This window comes from Schistocerca serialis, chromosome 6 (genome assembly GCF_023864345.2).
Source record: "Schistocerca serialis cubense isolate TAMUIC-IGC-003099 chromosome 6, iqSchSeri2.2, whole genome shotgun sequence".
Lineage (NCBI taxonomy): Eukaryota > Metazoa > Arthropoda > Insecta > Orthoptera > Acrididae > Schistocerca > Schistocerca serialis.
The window spans coordinates 170,210,134-170,226,706 of record NC_064643.1 but is presented as its reverse complement, the minus strand read 5'-3'; the positions used below and the strand labels follow the sequence as shown (position 1 = coordinate 170,226,706).

At 43.2% G+C, this 16,573-nt stretch overlaps 1 protein-coding gene across 1 annotated transcript in view; it reads right to left on the bottom strand.

The window, feature by feature from the left end:
• LOC126484718 (juvenile hormone esterase-like) overlaps window positions 1–13,550 on the bottom strand; it is a 362,359-nt gene extending 348,809 nt beyond the window's left edge. The window contains exon 1 of the mRNA XM_050108314.1: window positions 13,365–13,550. Coding sequence (XP_049964271.1) covers window positions 13,365–13,550 — 186 coding nt within the window. The remainder of the gene's footprint in view (window positions 1–13,364) is intronic.
• Window positions 13,551–16,573: the final 3,023 nt, after the last annotated feature.

Below are 16,573 nucleotides of genomic sequence, written 5' to 3'. Positions count from 1 at the left end.
CTATAAATCTTCTATTATATACATATCATAAATTAAAAGCCTATGCCACAGTTTCTGGCTGTACATTTCAGCTAACCTCAAGGACTGGTGCTGGGATTTTGATATATTTTCACCAACAGGTAGACTGATTGACGAGGAAGGCTTTTGTGTGTAGTTTGTTGCTTATATTAATGTTGTGTGTCTAATACATGTACCTGGTCTTCAGTCCACAGACTGGTTTGATGCAGCTCTCCATGCTACTCTATCCTGTGCAAGCTTCTTCATGTCCCCCAAGTAACTACTGCAACCTACACCCTTCTGAATCTGTTTAGTATATTCATCTCTTGGTCTCTATCTACGACTTTTACCCTCCACGCTGCCCTCCAATACTAAATTAGTGATCCCTTGATGCCTTGGAACATGTCCCACCAACCGATCCCTTCTTCAGTTGTGGCACAAATTCCTCTTCTCCCCAATTCTGTTCAGCGCCTCCTCATTAGTTAGGTGATCTACTCATCTAACCTTCAGCATTATTCTGTGGCACGGCATTTCGAAAGCTTCTATTCTCTTCTTTTCTAAACTATTTACTGCCCATGTTTCACTTCCACACTTGGCTGCACTCCTTATTAAGGCTTTCAGAAAAGGCTTCCTGACACAAATCTATGCTCTATGTTAAAAAATTTCTCTTCTTCAGAAACGCTTTCCTTGCCATTGCCAGTCTACATTTTATATCCTCCCTATTTCGATCATCATCAGTTATTTTGCTTCTCAAGTAGCAAAACTCACTAACTACTTTAAGTATCTCATTTCCTAATCTAATTTCCTCAGCATCACCTGATTTAATTTGACTACATTCCATTATCCTCGTTTTGCGTTTGTTAATGTTCATCTTGTATCCTCCTTTCAAGACACTGTCCATTCCATTCAACTGCTCTTCCAAGTCCTTTGCTGTCTCTGACAGAATTACGGTGTCATCGGCAAACCTCTTCTGATATAATTCGTAGGGTCAGTATTGCCTCACGTGTTTCAACACTTCTACGGAACCCAAACTGATCCTCCCCGAGGCTGGCTTCTACCGGGTTTTCCATTCGTCTGTAAAGAATTCGTGTTAGTATTTTGCAGCCTGACTTATTAAACTGATAGTTCGGTAATTTTCACACCTGTCAATACCTGCTTTCTTTGGAATTGGAATTATTATATTCTTCTTGAAGTCTGAGGGTATTTCACATCTCTGTAGCAAGTAGTTCTAATGGAATGTTGTCTACTCCCGCCTTGTTTCGACTTAGGTCTTCCAGTGCTCTCTCAAATTATTCACACAGTATCATATCTCCCATTTCATCTTCATCTACGTCCTCTTCCATTTCGATAATATTGCCCTGAATTATATCGCCCTTGTATAGACCATCTATATACTCCTCCCAACTTTCTGCCTTCCCTTCTTTGCTTAGAACTGGTTTTCCATCTGAGCTCTTGATATTCATACAAGTGGTTCTGTTTTCTCCAAAGGTCTCTTTAATTTTCCTGTAGGCAGTGTCTATCTTACGCCTAGTGATATATGCCTCTACATCCTTACATTTGTCCTCTAGCCATCCCTGCTTAGCCATTTTGCACTTCCTGTCGATCTCATTTTTGAGGCATTTGTATTCCTTTTTGCCTGCTTCATTTACTGCATATTTATATTTTCTCCTTTCACTAATAAATTCAATATTTCTTCTGTTACCCAATGATTTCTACTAGACCTCGTCTTTTTACCTACTTGATCCTCTGCTGTCTTCACTATTTCATCTCTCAAAGCTACCCATTCTTCTTCTACTGTACTTCTTTCCCCCATTCTTGTCAATCATGCCCTAATGCTCTCTCTGAAACTCTCTGCAACCTCTGGTTCTTTCAGTTTATCCAGGTCCCATCTCCTTAAATTCCCACCTTTCTGCAGTTTTAATCTATAGTTCATAACCAATAGATTATGGTCAGAGCCCACAATTTAAAACCCGATTCCTAAATCTGTATCTGACCATTATATAATTTATTTGAAACCTTCCAGTGTCTCCAGGCCTCTTCCATGTATACAACCTTTTTTCATGATTTTTACACCCCGTGTTAGCTATGATTAAAATATTTTTCTGTCCGAAATTCTACCAGGCAACTTTCTCTTTCTTTCCTTTCCCCATTCCATATTCACCTACTACATTTCTTTCTCTCCCTTTACCTACTATCGAATTCCAGTCTCCCATGATTATTAAATTCTCGTCTCCCTTCACTATCTGAATAATTTCTTTTACCTCATTATACGAGGGCAGTTCAATAAGTAATGCAACACATTTTTTTTCTCGGCCAATTTTGGTTGAAAAAACCGGAAATTTCTTGTGGAATATTTTCAAACATTCCCGCTTCGTCTCGTATAGTTTCATTGACTTGCGACAGGTGGCAGCGCTGTACGGAGCTGCTAAAATGGCGTCTGTAACGGATGTGCGTTGCAAACAACGGGCAGTGATCGAGTTTCTTTTGGCGGAAAACCAGGGCATCTCAGATATTCATAGGCGCTTGCAGAATGTCTGCGGTGATCTGGCAGTGGACAAAAGCACGGTGAGTCGTTGGGCAAAGCGTGTGTCATCATCGCCGCAAGATCAAGCAAGACTGTCTGATCTCCCGCGTGCGGGCCGGCCGTGCACAGCTGTGACTCCTGCAATGGCGGAGCGTGCGAACACACTCGTTCGAGATGATCGACGGATCACCATCAAACAACTCAGTGCTCAACTTGACATCTCTGTTGGTAGTGCTGTCACAATTGTTCACCAGTTGGGATATTCAAAGGTTTGTTCCCGCTGGGTCCCTCGTTGTCTAACCGAACACCATAAAGAGCAAAGGAGAACCATCTGACGGAATTGCTTGCTCGTCATGTGGCTGAGGGTGACAATTTCTTGTCAAAGATTGTTACAGGTGATGAAACATGGGTTCATCACTTCGAACCTGAAACAAAACGGCAATCAATGGAGTGGCGCCACACCCACTCCCCTACCAAGAAGAAGTTTAAAGCCATACCCTCAGCCGGTAAAGTCATGGTTACAGTCTTCTGGGACGCTGAAGGGGTTATTCTGTTCGATGATCTCGCACCTTCGGATTTCCATATGTTTGGCCCAATGCAGGACGCTATCCGTGGGAGGCACTACGCGGATGCTGAAGAAGCTATTGATGCAGTACGACGTAGGCTCCGACATCGACCAGTGGAATGGTACCGTGCAGGCATACAGGCCCTCATTTCAAGGTGGCGTAAGGCCGTAGCATTGAATGGAGATGACGTTGAAAAATAGTGTTGTGTAGCTAAAAGATTGGGGAATAACCTGGTGTATTTCAATGCTGAATAAAACAACCCCTGTTTCAGAAAAAAAAATGTGTTGCATTACTTATTGAACTGCCCTCGTATATTTCACCAGTCCCTTCATCATCTGCGGAGTTAGTTGGCATATAAACTTATTCTATTCTGATAAGCGTGGGCTTCGTGTCTATCTTGGCTACAATAATGCGTTCACTGTGCTATTCGTAGTAGCTTACCTGTGCTCCTATTTTTTATTCATCATTAAACCTTCTACTGCATTCCCCTATTTTTTTTGTATTTATAACTATGTATTTACCTGACCAGAAGTCTTGGTCCTCCTGCCACCAACCTTCACTAATGTCCACTATATCTAACTTTAACCTGTCTATCTCCCTTTTTAAATTTTCTAACCTACCTACCCAATTAAGGGATCTGGCATTCCGCACTCCGATCTGTAGAACGCCAGTTTTCTTTCTCCTGATAACAACATCCTCCTGAGTTGTCCCCGCCCAGAGATCCGAGTGGGGGACTATTTTACCACATGAATATTTTACCCATAAGGACGCCATCATCATTTAATCATACAGTAAAGTTGCATACCCTTAGGAAAAATCACAGCTGTAGTTTCTCCTTGTTTTCAGCCATTTGCAGTACCAGCACAGCAAGGTCGTTTTGGTTAATGTTACGAGGCCAGATCAGTCAATTATCCAGACTGTTGTCCCTGCAACTACTGAAATGGCAGCTGCCCCTCTTCAGGAACCACACGTTTGTCTGGCCTCTCAACAGATACCCCTCCATTGTGGTTGCACCTACGGTATGGCTATCCGTATCGCTGAGGCACGCAAGCCTCCCCACCAATGGCAAGGTCCATGATTCATGGGGGGGGCGTACAAATATATACTTGTATTACAGACTCATCATTATATATATATATATATATATATATATATATATATATATATATATATATATGGTCCGAAACGATCGGCTAGACGACGGGCTGTAGTGCTGGGTACGTCACGTCGTTCGCTTCACCGCATCTTACATGACGATCTTAAGTTTCACCCGTACAAGATAATGATCGTCCAGTAGCTTAGTAAAGGGGATTTTGTGCAGCGCAGTTTTGTGGCGTAATGGACGAAATTTTTACGGAAGATGCAGATGCTACAGTTTTCATGAGTGATGAAGCACAGTTACTGTGACATCAGCGTGCTACGTTAAAATGTTAAACAACTTTCTTCATCCAGAACTTGAAAGACGTCACGTGAACATGAGATAAATATGGTTTCAGCAGGACGGTGCCACAGCTCACACGGCGAGAGAATCCATGGAAGTGGTTCGACAAATGTCCCCAGGTCATGTTATTTCGAGATATGGTGATGTTTACTGGCCCTCTCGTTCACCCGATTTGTCGATATGCGACTTCCTTTTGTGGGGATATTAAAAACCAAAAGTCTACATGAAAAAGCCTCGGACAATCGATGACCTGAAGAATTCCATTCATTAGGAAAGCCGTGCCGCATGAAATGTTGGAGAGAGCCACGTGTAACCTTCGGGAGAGGATCCAAATTTGTATCCAGCAAGAAGGACGTCATCTCTAAGACATTATTTTTCGAACATAATTAAAGTATGTATATTTCAAAACTGCATTAAAAAATCTATCATTTAATGCCTGTTTTTATTATTTTGTCCCAGTAATTCAGTAGTGAATAACATGCGTTTCCTCTGCTCCACCCTGTAATATATATATATATATATATATATATATATATATATATATATATATATATATGTGTGTGTGTGTGTGTGTGTGTGTGTGTGTGTGTGTGTTTGAGTTCAGTATTTGACTGGCATTTGGAATATATCATCGGAGTAATGGGACCTGAAAGCAATTCAGCTAGAGAGCAGGTGCTATCCCCTGGGAAAAGCAGTAAAGTGACAGCTGCCACGAATCCAGAGACAATAGAATCTTGACCAAAATCTATACATATTATAAATTAAAGTCCCGCACTACATTCTTCTGCCAGTATGTGAAGGCTGATCTCAGGAACTAGTGTAGATATAGATTTCACTAGCAGAGATAGAATGACTCTTGAGGAAGACTTGTGTGTATCTACATATATTACAAATTGTAGTCCCCTGACCTGCTCATATAGCACACTGTGCAGCGTGCCAGCTTCTCAGACAGGGACGCAATCCAGAATAACGACTGTGGCTGGAGCACCAGCCGGCTTGAGTTTGGTTTTTAGGCGGTTTCCCACGCTCGTTAAACCAGATGCTGGACTAGTCCCCAATTTCCGCCTCAGGAAATATGACATACAGTGAAAATACGGTCAAAGACACGAAACAAAGTATACAGAGCTCACAGACAGCGCACGTCTTCCCTTCCTAAGGTAACTGATGGCTTCAGCAACAGTAACGGCATCCGGTTGCGGAGTTAAATAGAAATAAATTCGCCAAATATTGAGTACAGTTGACCCAATAACAGACGGGATTAAAGCAAAGAAGAATATAATAAACTTAACTCCTCTGCCGCTTTTTTCTGTCTGTATGCGGCGGCTAATCTCAGGAATTACTGTCTTGACTAATAAACTGACGGAAAAAAAGTCGCACCACCAAGGAGGAGTTGTATGACATAAACGAAAGTTAGTAGGTATGTTCCTAATCTGAAGGGTTTTGCTCCAGTCGCTTAAGAGTGGCGCTCGTAACACCACTATGAGGATGCAAATCAGGTTTGCTTTAAATACACAGTAATGGCCGTGACAGGTAGTTACGTTTGCATTTGAATGTGGTATGATAGTCAACAATGCCTTTAAGGCAACAAAGAAACCATATCATTACCTCACTGAGTCTGAACAAGGTTGTGTAATAGGACTACGAGAAGTTGGATGTTCCTTCTGTGATACTACAGAAAGACTTGGCAATAATTTAGCCACTGTACATGACTATTGGAAGTGGTGGTCATGAGAATGTACAGCCGCAAGAAGACTGGGTTCCAGATGGCCACGTGGCACTACCGAGAGGAAAGACCATCGAGTTCAGCGTTTGGGTCTGGCACATCGTACTGCATCTGCAGCAGTAATTTGAGCAGCAGTTGGAACCACAGAGACACAACGAACTGTTACAAATGGATTACTTCAAGGACAGATCCGAACCAGACGCCTTGTAACGTGCATTCCACTAATCCCACATCACCGCCATTTGCGACTTCAGTGGTGTCAAGCGAGAGCTTTTTGAAGAGCATTGTGGAGGTCTGCTGTATTGTCTGATGAAAGCTGGTTCTGTCTCAGTGCCAGAAGGAGGCCAGCTGAGAGCCTGTACCCACCTTGTCTATGTGCTAGACACACTGGACCTACACCTGGAGTAATGGTGCATTAACTGCAGACAGCATTTCTGAAATGGATATAGGGTAACCGGTTATCTACACGCGTTACTTTCGAGCTTGGAAATAATTAGGTACTGAAAAGAGCAACTAGTAACAATATTTCTAAGAATCATTAAGTCACGGTGGGAAGTATACCCGACGTGACAAGCCAAGTTCCTTTCGCACTATACAGGGTGTCCCAAAAAGAATGACCCGATTTTAATTTCTAATAATATTGAGACATGTATTCGGCATGATCTAGAGTTTCAGAAAAAATCCACTAGATGTCGCTACGAGTGCTGACCTGGAGTGTGGAGCCAGTCTCGCGCAATATGGCGTCCGCGGAGCAGAAGGCGTATTGCGTTATTGAATTTAGTCGTACTCAATCAGTGATCGCAGTTCAGTGGGCCTTTCATATTCAATTTCGTGCTAAACCACCATCACCAAAGAACATTCGACGGTGGTATAATCAGTTTGAAGAAACAGAGTACCTCTGTAAAGGCAAAAGTCCTGGCCGGCCACGCGTTCCTGAACAAACAGTGGAACAAATCCGACGAGCATTTGAGTGGAACTGGTTATTCCCACAACTTGACTCTGACAATTTCATCTATCACCAAGATGGAGCACCACCGCACTGGCACAACAACGTGCGCAGTTTCCTCAATGCCAAAGTGCCCAACTTTGGATAGAGCGTACAGGTCCACCAGATCAGGCTTTACGCTCTTGACCTCCTAGGTCCCCTGACTTAATATCATGTGATTTCTTCCTGTGGGAATATGTTAAACAATGTGTTTACGTTCCTCCCTTACCTCGTCACATTGATGAACTAAAAACCAGAATATCAACTGCTGTAGCTTCAGTGACAGAAGACACCTTACGCTCAGTTTGGGATGAATTCGGCTATCGGCTAGATGGCATCTGTGCAGCCAATGGAGGACATATTGAACATTTATGATGGATTTTTATAAACTTCTGCCTTTTCTGAGTAATTTAGTATGCAATTTGTTGGTGTTAAGCCCTTCTTCCTAATAAATAATTCTATTTAAAATCGGGTCATTCTTTTTGGGACACTCTTTAGTTGTTACCGTTTGACAACTGAAGCTACATTAGCGCTCCAGGCGGTGAGAAAGCAGTCACATGTGTCATAAGGACAATGTTTGTTTTTAATTATTTTTCTATTTAATTGACAAAATAATTGTTATATTATTGCGTTACATGCATTAATAAATTACCAAGAGACGTGAATTATTCTGAAGTACATGTGAAGGCAGCCGAACCTCATTGATTCAATGACACAAGCTACAACTTATTCATGAAGAAATGCTTTCGGATATGTGTATAGTTGGTCGTGCGGTAGCGTTCGATTCCCGGCGGGGCCAGGGATTTTCTCTGCCTCGTGATGACTGGGTGTTGTGTGCTGTCCTTAGGTTAGTTAGGTTTAAGTAGTTCTAAGTTCTAGGGAACTGATGACCATAGGTTTTAAGTCCCATAGTGCTCAGAGCCATTTGAACCATTTTTTTACGTGTATAGTTGCAGCTTCCTGCGCTGACAGCACGAGACTAAATGCACAATTCATGGATGAGAAGCATATATTTTTGTTGTTGTCTCTTCTAAATTATGTTAGGCACCTTCCTCGACATGTAAAAAAAAGATTATGTAGGCTAATGATTCGCCCATTCTTACACTTTACTCGAGTTTCTAATACATACATGAATGTATTTGTAAATGTTATCAGTTCTGCTTCAATAGGGGTTTGTTGAAGATTCTTGTCGTTTGTGGCTCAGATGTAGGAATAATTGTAGAACTAATTTTTTCTGTATTCGGAAACAGTTTCATTGTTTTTGACGATTTATTATCACGTCTGTGTGGTTTTCCTTCAGCTAAAGGTGTGGTGGCTTATTTGGTAAGTTAGATAGTGTATCACATTACAAACCGGTTTCCGTCGTTCCAAATTCACTGATTTGGCTGGAAGTGTAGCGAAAAAACTTCACATTATTGGGTAGATGATATGACATCGTTCTGCAAAAGGTCAGTTCTACTGGTGTTTACTAGCGGTTTCTTGTTACAAAAGGAAAACGACATTCTTCAGTAGATAGCTATACTTTGCAAGAGAATCGCAAATAAACAGTCCTTAGAAGATTAAAAATGACAAATACAGTGTAATTTTTTAGTTATTGTCGATTTTTATGGCACTACATACGCTCCCTGTTGTAGCAACTATGTTATAAACCAGTATAAACGATACAATTCGCATTCATCCGATATCGTGTTCCAAATGTAGCTTGCTCGACGCTTGGCGCACTGCTATCACAGTGGGTAAGAAACGAGGCGGAATGCCACAACTGTTAAGCCGGGTTCACATAAGCAACTAATGTGGCGCCACAGGTTGTGGGTTTCTGTAGTGGCATCGTGAACTACTGTTCACTCAGGACGCCAGAAAATCTATACAACTGCACAATTTTCAACATTGGGTCAACTGAAATCATATAGGCGGGCATGACTGTTACATTACAGGTTATGACATTAGAGCTGCGACAAGAGTTAAATCCAAGGCAGACGAAACTCAAAGGTTGGATCCGAAAATAAATTTCGTTCAGGGATAAATCGGGGACCACAAACACTTCTCTAAAAGAAGTAACACATGGAGACGAAAATGCTGTCTGCAATGGTAAAACAACCAAGAGCTGGAACGTAAATATCATCTACAGATACACCATTCTTCCAAGATTTTAGAATCTTATTGTATTCATTGACAAATTTAGAATAACTAATCTTTAGATTAACAGCTGCCACATCACACTCTGGAGCTATTTCCTGCATGTACTCGACAGTTCATACAATGCTTGGCCTCACAAATTATGCAATATATACGACTCGCTTCTTTTGTTACGCATATTAAGGTTATTTATTCACCCAAAAATCATTTGAGATTGTGGGTACGTCATTGGTTTGCAAATATAGTCCCCCCACCTCCGCCCACCTCGCCTCCCCCCCCCCCCCCCCCCCCGCCCACACACACATACACACATTGCTGTAGATCAAAAATGGTTTTCTGCTCTTGTAGTGCCACAAGCCGCGAAAATGTACGTGCCAAACACTGTTTTCACTTGAAAACACACTGAAACAGAATGGAGTACAGCAGCAGTTAATTACTCCACGATAACAGTGACAAAGCAAAACGAGGATAATGGAATGTAGTCGTATTAAGTCGGGTGATGCTGAGGGAATTAGATTAGGATATGAGACACTTAAAGTAGTAAAGGAGTTTTGCTATTTGGGGAGCAAAATAACTGATGATGGTCGAAGTAGAAAAGGAATACAAACGTCTCAAAAATGAGATCGACAGGAAGTGCAAAATGGCTAAGCAGGGATGGCTAGAGGACAAATGTAAGGATGTAGAGACTTATCTCACTAGGGGTAAGATAGATACTGCCTACAGGAAAATTAAAGAGACCTTTGGAGAGAAGATAACTACTTGTATGAACATCAAGAGCTGAGATGGAAACCCAGTTCTAAGCAAATAAGGGAAGGCAGAAAGGTGGAAGGAGTATATAGAGGGTTTATACAAAGGCGATGTACTTGAGGACAATATTATGGAAATGGAAGAGGATGTAGATGAAGACGAAATGGGAGATAAGATACTGCGTGAAGAGTTAGACAGAGCGTGAAAGACCTGAGCCGAAACAAGGCCCCGGGAGTAGACAACATTCCATTGGAACTACTGACGGCCTTGGGAGAGCCAGTCATGACAAAACTCTACCATCTGGTGAGCAAGATGTATGAGACAGGCGAAATACCCTCAGACTTCAAGAAGAATGTAATAATTCCAATCCCAAAGAAAGCAGGTGTTGACAGATGTGAAAATTACCGAACTATCAGTTTAATAAGTCACAACTGCAAAATACTAACATGAATTCTTTACAGACGAATGGAAAAACTGGTAGAAGCGGACTTCGGGGAAGATCAGTTTGGATTCCGTAGAAATGTTGGAACACGTGACGCAATACTGACCCTACGACTTATCTTAGAAGAAAGATTAAGAAAAGGCAAACCTACGTTTCTAGCATTTGTAGACTTAGAGAAAGCTTTTGACAATGTTAACTGGAAAACTTTCTTTCAAATTCTGAAGGTGGCAGGGGTAAAATACAGGGAGCGAAAGGCTATTTACAATTTGTACAGAAACCAGATGGCAGTTATAAGAGTCGAGGGGCATGAAAAGTAAGCAGTGGTTGGGAAGGGAGTAAGACAGGGTCGTAGCCTCTCTCCGATGTTATTCAATCTGTATATTGAGAAAGCAGTAAAGGAAACAAAAGAAAAATTCGGAGTAGGTATTAAAATTCATGGAGAAGAAATAAAAACGTTGAGGTTCGCCGATGACATTGTAATTCTGTCAGATACAGCAGAGGACTTGGAAGAGCAGTTGAACGGAATGGACAGTGTCTTGAAAGGAGGGTATAAGATGAACATCAACAAAAGCAAAACGAGGATAATGGAATGTAGTCAAATTAAATCGGGTGATACTGAGGGAATTAGATTAGGAAATGAGACACTTAAAGTAGTAAAGGAGTTTTGCTATTTAGGGAGTAAAATAACTGATGATGGTCAAAGTAGAGATGATATAAAATGTAGACTGGCAATGGCAAGGAAAGCGTTTCTGAAGAAGAGAAATTTGTTAACATCGAGTATAGATTTAAATGTCAGGAAGTCGTTTCTGAAAGTATTTGTATGGAGTATAGCCATGTATGGAAATGAAACATGGACGATAAATAGTTTGGACAAGAAGAGAATAGAAGCTTTCGAAATGAGGTGCTACAGAAGAGTGCTGAAGATTAGATGGGTAGATTACATAACTAATCAGGAGGTACTGAATAAAATTGGTGAGAAGAGGAGTTTGTGGCACAACTTGACTAGAAGAAGGGACCGGTTGGTAGTGCATGTTCTGAGGCATCAATGGATCACCAATTTAGCATTGGAGGGCAGCGTGGAAGGTAAAAATCGTAGAGGGAGACCTAGAGATGAGTACACTAAGCAGACTCAGAAGGATGTAGGTTGCAGGAAGTACTGGGAGATGAAGAAGCTTGCACAGGATAGGGTAGCATAGAGAGCTGCATCAAACCAGTCTAAGGACTGAAGACCACAACAACAACAAAACTGTGGCAGAATTCTCGTGTTTCGAAATACTGCGACCAGGGAGCAGTGGTGGAAGCAAAGTAGCGCAACACAGTACACTTTTTGTGGTCTGACAAAAGTTGCGTCTCTTCTGTTGCGCCACTAAACATTGGGAGTTCACACATGGAACTGCAGTATGCCACTAGCTGTGGCGACACTTGTTGCGTGTGTGAACACGGCTTAGACTGTGCTATACAGCGTCTCCCATCTCTCAGAACTCGGAACGACCACCAAAGTCGACAGACATCCCCAACGGTCGAAACTGGGCAGGTACAGGTCTCGGCGCTTGTTCGTGACGCCTAGGCACGGCGAACGCCAGGTCTGTTGCAGGCAGAAACGGCTGGGCGTGCTTATCACTATAAATCTCTTATTTTTGGACAAACTGTTTGGTATTGTTTTGGATTCTGAGGTTTATTTAGATGAAAGATTTTCTTACTATCGTAGAGCTACAAATGAAGTTCATAATTCTGTATTACTGAATCCTGTCGAAACAAACGTAGATCAATATGAGAAGATGCTTTGCCCCATTGCAAGCTTCGGAAATTTTACATTCAAGAAACTATATTTACTTGATCCATTTTGCTGTCGAAACTTACCCCAACCCCCTTACAATGAACTCGTTTCTTTTATTTATTTATTTTCGTTTGACATCGTCGCTGGAAATGTGAACTAATTTACATGTGTAAATGTCCAACTGTTGCCAGTCATTAGATTGCAGTCGTTTTCAACGAAAGGAATACTAAACAGGAAACAAAATAGCTTCATATATCGAAAATACTGCTGAGCTTAAACTTTTTTAAACATACCCATTAGAAAAGATAAGTATTCCCCTCTTGCAACTGAAAGGAGAAACTTTATAAGATAAAAAAAAAAAAAAAAATTATTTGGTGAAACAAGTATCTCTCTTTTGCCTCTTCGTCTGACCCCCACCACGTCCCCCAACGTGTACAATCGCAAGATATTTCTTTAACATTCAGTGCTCCTCACCCCATAGTCAACCAAGATACCTAAGGAAGAGCACAAATATGTTCACAGTTTCTTGTAAAAGCAACCCAGTGCAAACGTAACTTCCTCAGATTTACAAATAACGTAAAGGAGCAGGAATTCTGTTGCTGCTGGACCATGAAGTTGTTTTTGTATGTCAATCCTTAAAACAGGTGGAAATTTAAGTTCAGGAGTACGCTATTTGTTAAAAAGTGTAATGAATTGCACAATTAATTGATTGCAGAAATCTCTCAGAACAATGCGTGTTGGTCAACTACCGCCAATAGTTTTCACATTTTCCTATGTCAGAGAGGGAGACACCACCATTATGAGTATGCCTGCAACAGACCTGGCGCTCGCCGTGCCTAGCTGACGTGACGTCACGAACAAGCGCCGAGGCCTTCCTTTGAGTCTGTGTTGGGTGAACCTGTCGTCTCCCAATGCGACCGAGGTGCAGCCTCGCGTGTTCGCCGCACGGAAGACGCGGCGCTGCTCGCCAAGTGCCGGCACGCGGAAGACAGCGGAGCGCGCTATTTTTACGGCAGCGGCACTGACCTTGAACCGCAGTTGGCCTACTGGCGGCCGCGCGTACGGGATGCCCTGGAAGCTGCGGTAGCGGTAGCGCCGGTGGCAGCCAGCCACCCCCTCCGCCTCCGCGACGCGGCCGCGCACCGCCCCCGCCTCCACGCGGACTGTCAGCGAGGCCTCCGCGTGCCGGCCCTCTTCCTCCGGCGGCGACATCTCTCGCACTGGCCGCCAGCGCCGCCGCCTCGCAGTTATAAGAGGACACTTTCCCGGCATGCAACGCTTCCCGCTGCCCGCGGCGGGTAATTAGGCCGCGAGCGTTTAGAGGCGCGTTCAGGAGCAGTTACGGCTGATTACGAGCGCAGCGTAACGCGGTTAGTGCTGCAGCCTCGAGCAGGTGTGTCAAGAGGAGGACAGGACGGAATACTGCCTACTATTACTAACCACAGGCCAGGATGGCCAAGGCGCGGCAGTTGCCCCCTCCTGGAATCTGGTGTACAGAATTCCCTCACAGGCTGCGCTTCAGAAATTACGCCTCTTCTTTGCCGCGACAGTGACTTCGGCTTCGTCCTGCATTCCAGGCTGACGCGGAAGTTTACAAAAAAATTTAGCAAATATTATCTGAAAACTATTATCTGCCCCTACCTTATAGAGTCATTATCTAGCTCTAGAAAGGAATCATTCCAACACACCGCTGCGAGAATTTATGCGCCTACTTTCAGTATAAAACAAACACGCTTAGGTAACACTGCCCAACATTAACTGAAGAGCCAAAGAAATTGGTACACCTGCTTAATATCGTGCAGGTCCCCCGCGAGCACGCTAAAGTGCCACAACACGACATGGCATGGACTCAACTAGTGTCTGAAGTAGCATGAATCGTGCAGAGCTGTCCATAAATCCCTAAGAGTACAGAGGATGGAGATCTCTTCTGAACAGCAAGTTCAAGGCATCCCAGATATGCTCAGTAATGTTCATGTCTGAGGAGTTTGGTGGCCAGACTGTTCCTGGAGCCAACCTGTAGCAATTCTGGACGTATGGGGTGTCGCATTGTCCTGCTGGTATTGCCCAAGTCCGTCGGAATGCAGAACGGACATGAATGGATGCAGGTGATCAGCCAGGACACTTACTTACATGTCACCTTGTATCTAGACGTATAACGGGTCCCATATCACTCCAACTGCACACACCCCACACCATTACAGAGCCTCCACCAGCTTCAACAGTCCCCTGCTGACCTGCAGGGTTCATGGGTTCAGGAAGTTGTCTCCATACCCGTACACATCATCCGCTCGATATCATTTGAAATTAGACTCGTCTGACTGGCAAGAGGTTTGCAGTCGTCAATAGTCCTATGTCGATGTTGACGAGCCCAGGCGAGGTGTAAAGCTTTGTGCCAAGCAGTCATCAAGGGTACGTGTGTGAGCCTTAGACTCTGAAAGCCTATAACATTGATGTTTCGTTGAATTTATCGCACGCTGACACTTGTTGATGGCTCAGGAGTGAAATCTACAGCAATTCGCGGAAACATTGCTCTTATGTCACGTTGAACGATTCTCTTCAACCGTTGTAAGTAGTAGGTCAAACTGCACGTTACCCCACTCTGCATTTTGTCAGATTTATTCAATGTGGCGGATCCAAGATGGCGGCGATAGATATGGCAGTGTCGCAATGACATCATGGCGGGAAGTTCAGATTTTGGCGGGAAAATGGGTCAATTGGGCAACCTCTACTAATATAACCCTTCTCCACCCCCCTCCCCCCTCCCCCCATAAAACGGCGGGAAGTTCAAATTCAAGCAGGACAATGCAACACACCACACTACCTCCACTAACCTAAGAAAATGGCAGGAAAATATGTCACTTGGGCTACCTCCATTAACCTAAGTCATCCAACCACCACCTCTTCCTAGTAATTGGCAGGAAAAGGACTCAACCTGTGCTGGGCTGCAGGAGAGGATGGACATAAGTCTTTATTTTGCATGCAGTGTTTATTTAAACAATTTGAGACAGCAGCTCCATCCAGTTTGTTCATGATGAGATCTGGAGTCGAACTGACCTAGTACACAGTACCGCCACCAGAGGGCACTGTCGTCCCTTCCGTGATGTAATCCAAGATGGCGGTCTGGGAAGGAGAACGGAGGGAATAGGACTCAGCCTGTTCTGGGCTGCTCGAGAGAGGAAGGAATGTACTTTATTTACTTTAGAACAAATATTGTAGCAATGGATTTCACATAGTTTATTTATTACAGTGATACAAAACACTCTCTCTGACCTGCTTGGGGTCACAATACACAGCCTACAGACCTGCAAACCACTCTTAAATTATCTAAATAATGCAATACACTGATGCACAGAAACGCAAACAACTTGTAAATTACTGAAATAATGCAGTACACTGGTCTACAGACACGCAAACAACTCGTAAATTACCGAAATAATGCAGTGCACAGCATACAGACACGCAAACCACTTGCAAATCACCGAAATAATGCGGTACACTGATCTGCAGACATGAAAACAACTCTTAAATTACCGAAATAATGCAGTACAAAGCATACAGACCTGCAAACTACTCGTAAATCACCGAAATAATTGCATATACAACTCTATGCCAACATGCTCACAACGCTTAAGCAGCCGAAAATAATGTACTGCACAAACACTCAGTGCACGTAAAAATGCTTTCGAACTATCGTCAACCGCAACATATCAGAGACTCCAAAGCACGCACATGCCAACGCCACTGCGAGCCTCCACCAGACAGACGAGCACAGGGGGTGCGAGCCATTGCTCTCAGGCTACTATCACCTACAGCCAGCAGGTGACAGTCACATCTATTTTTGGGTATACAGTAAGAGTTCTTCGGGTGCTATACTGACATCACCTGCCTATGTAAATAAGAGCCAAGTCATCCTCTGGGCTGCTCACGTGTGTTTACCATTGCTGGCGCGATACCTTTCTACCTCTGGATACTGACGTCACAGGTCGCACTATAGAAACCTATTCCAATGCTTCCCAGAATAGCGCAGGATACATTGCTCCTAGCGATCCTAATGGGACTTGTGAGATGCACCTGGTCACACACATGTTTACGGTGACTGATGTGTACCTGCAAGTCCAGCTTCAAGTGAGAGATGTCTGTATAGCGGCTCACCTGTGCAGGCGCATCTAAAAGGTTCTCAATGTTATACTGATGTCACATGATCATGTAAATAAGAGCCAAGTCGACCTCTCGGA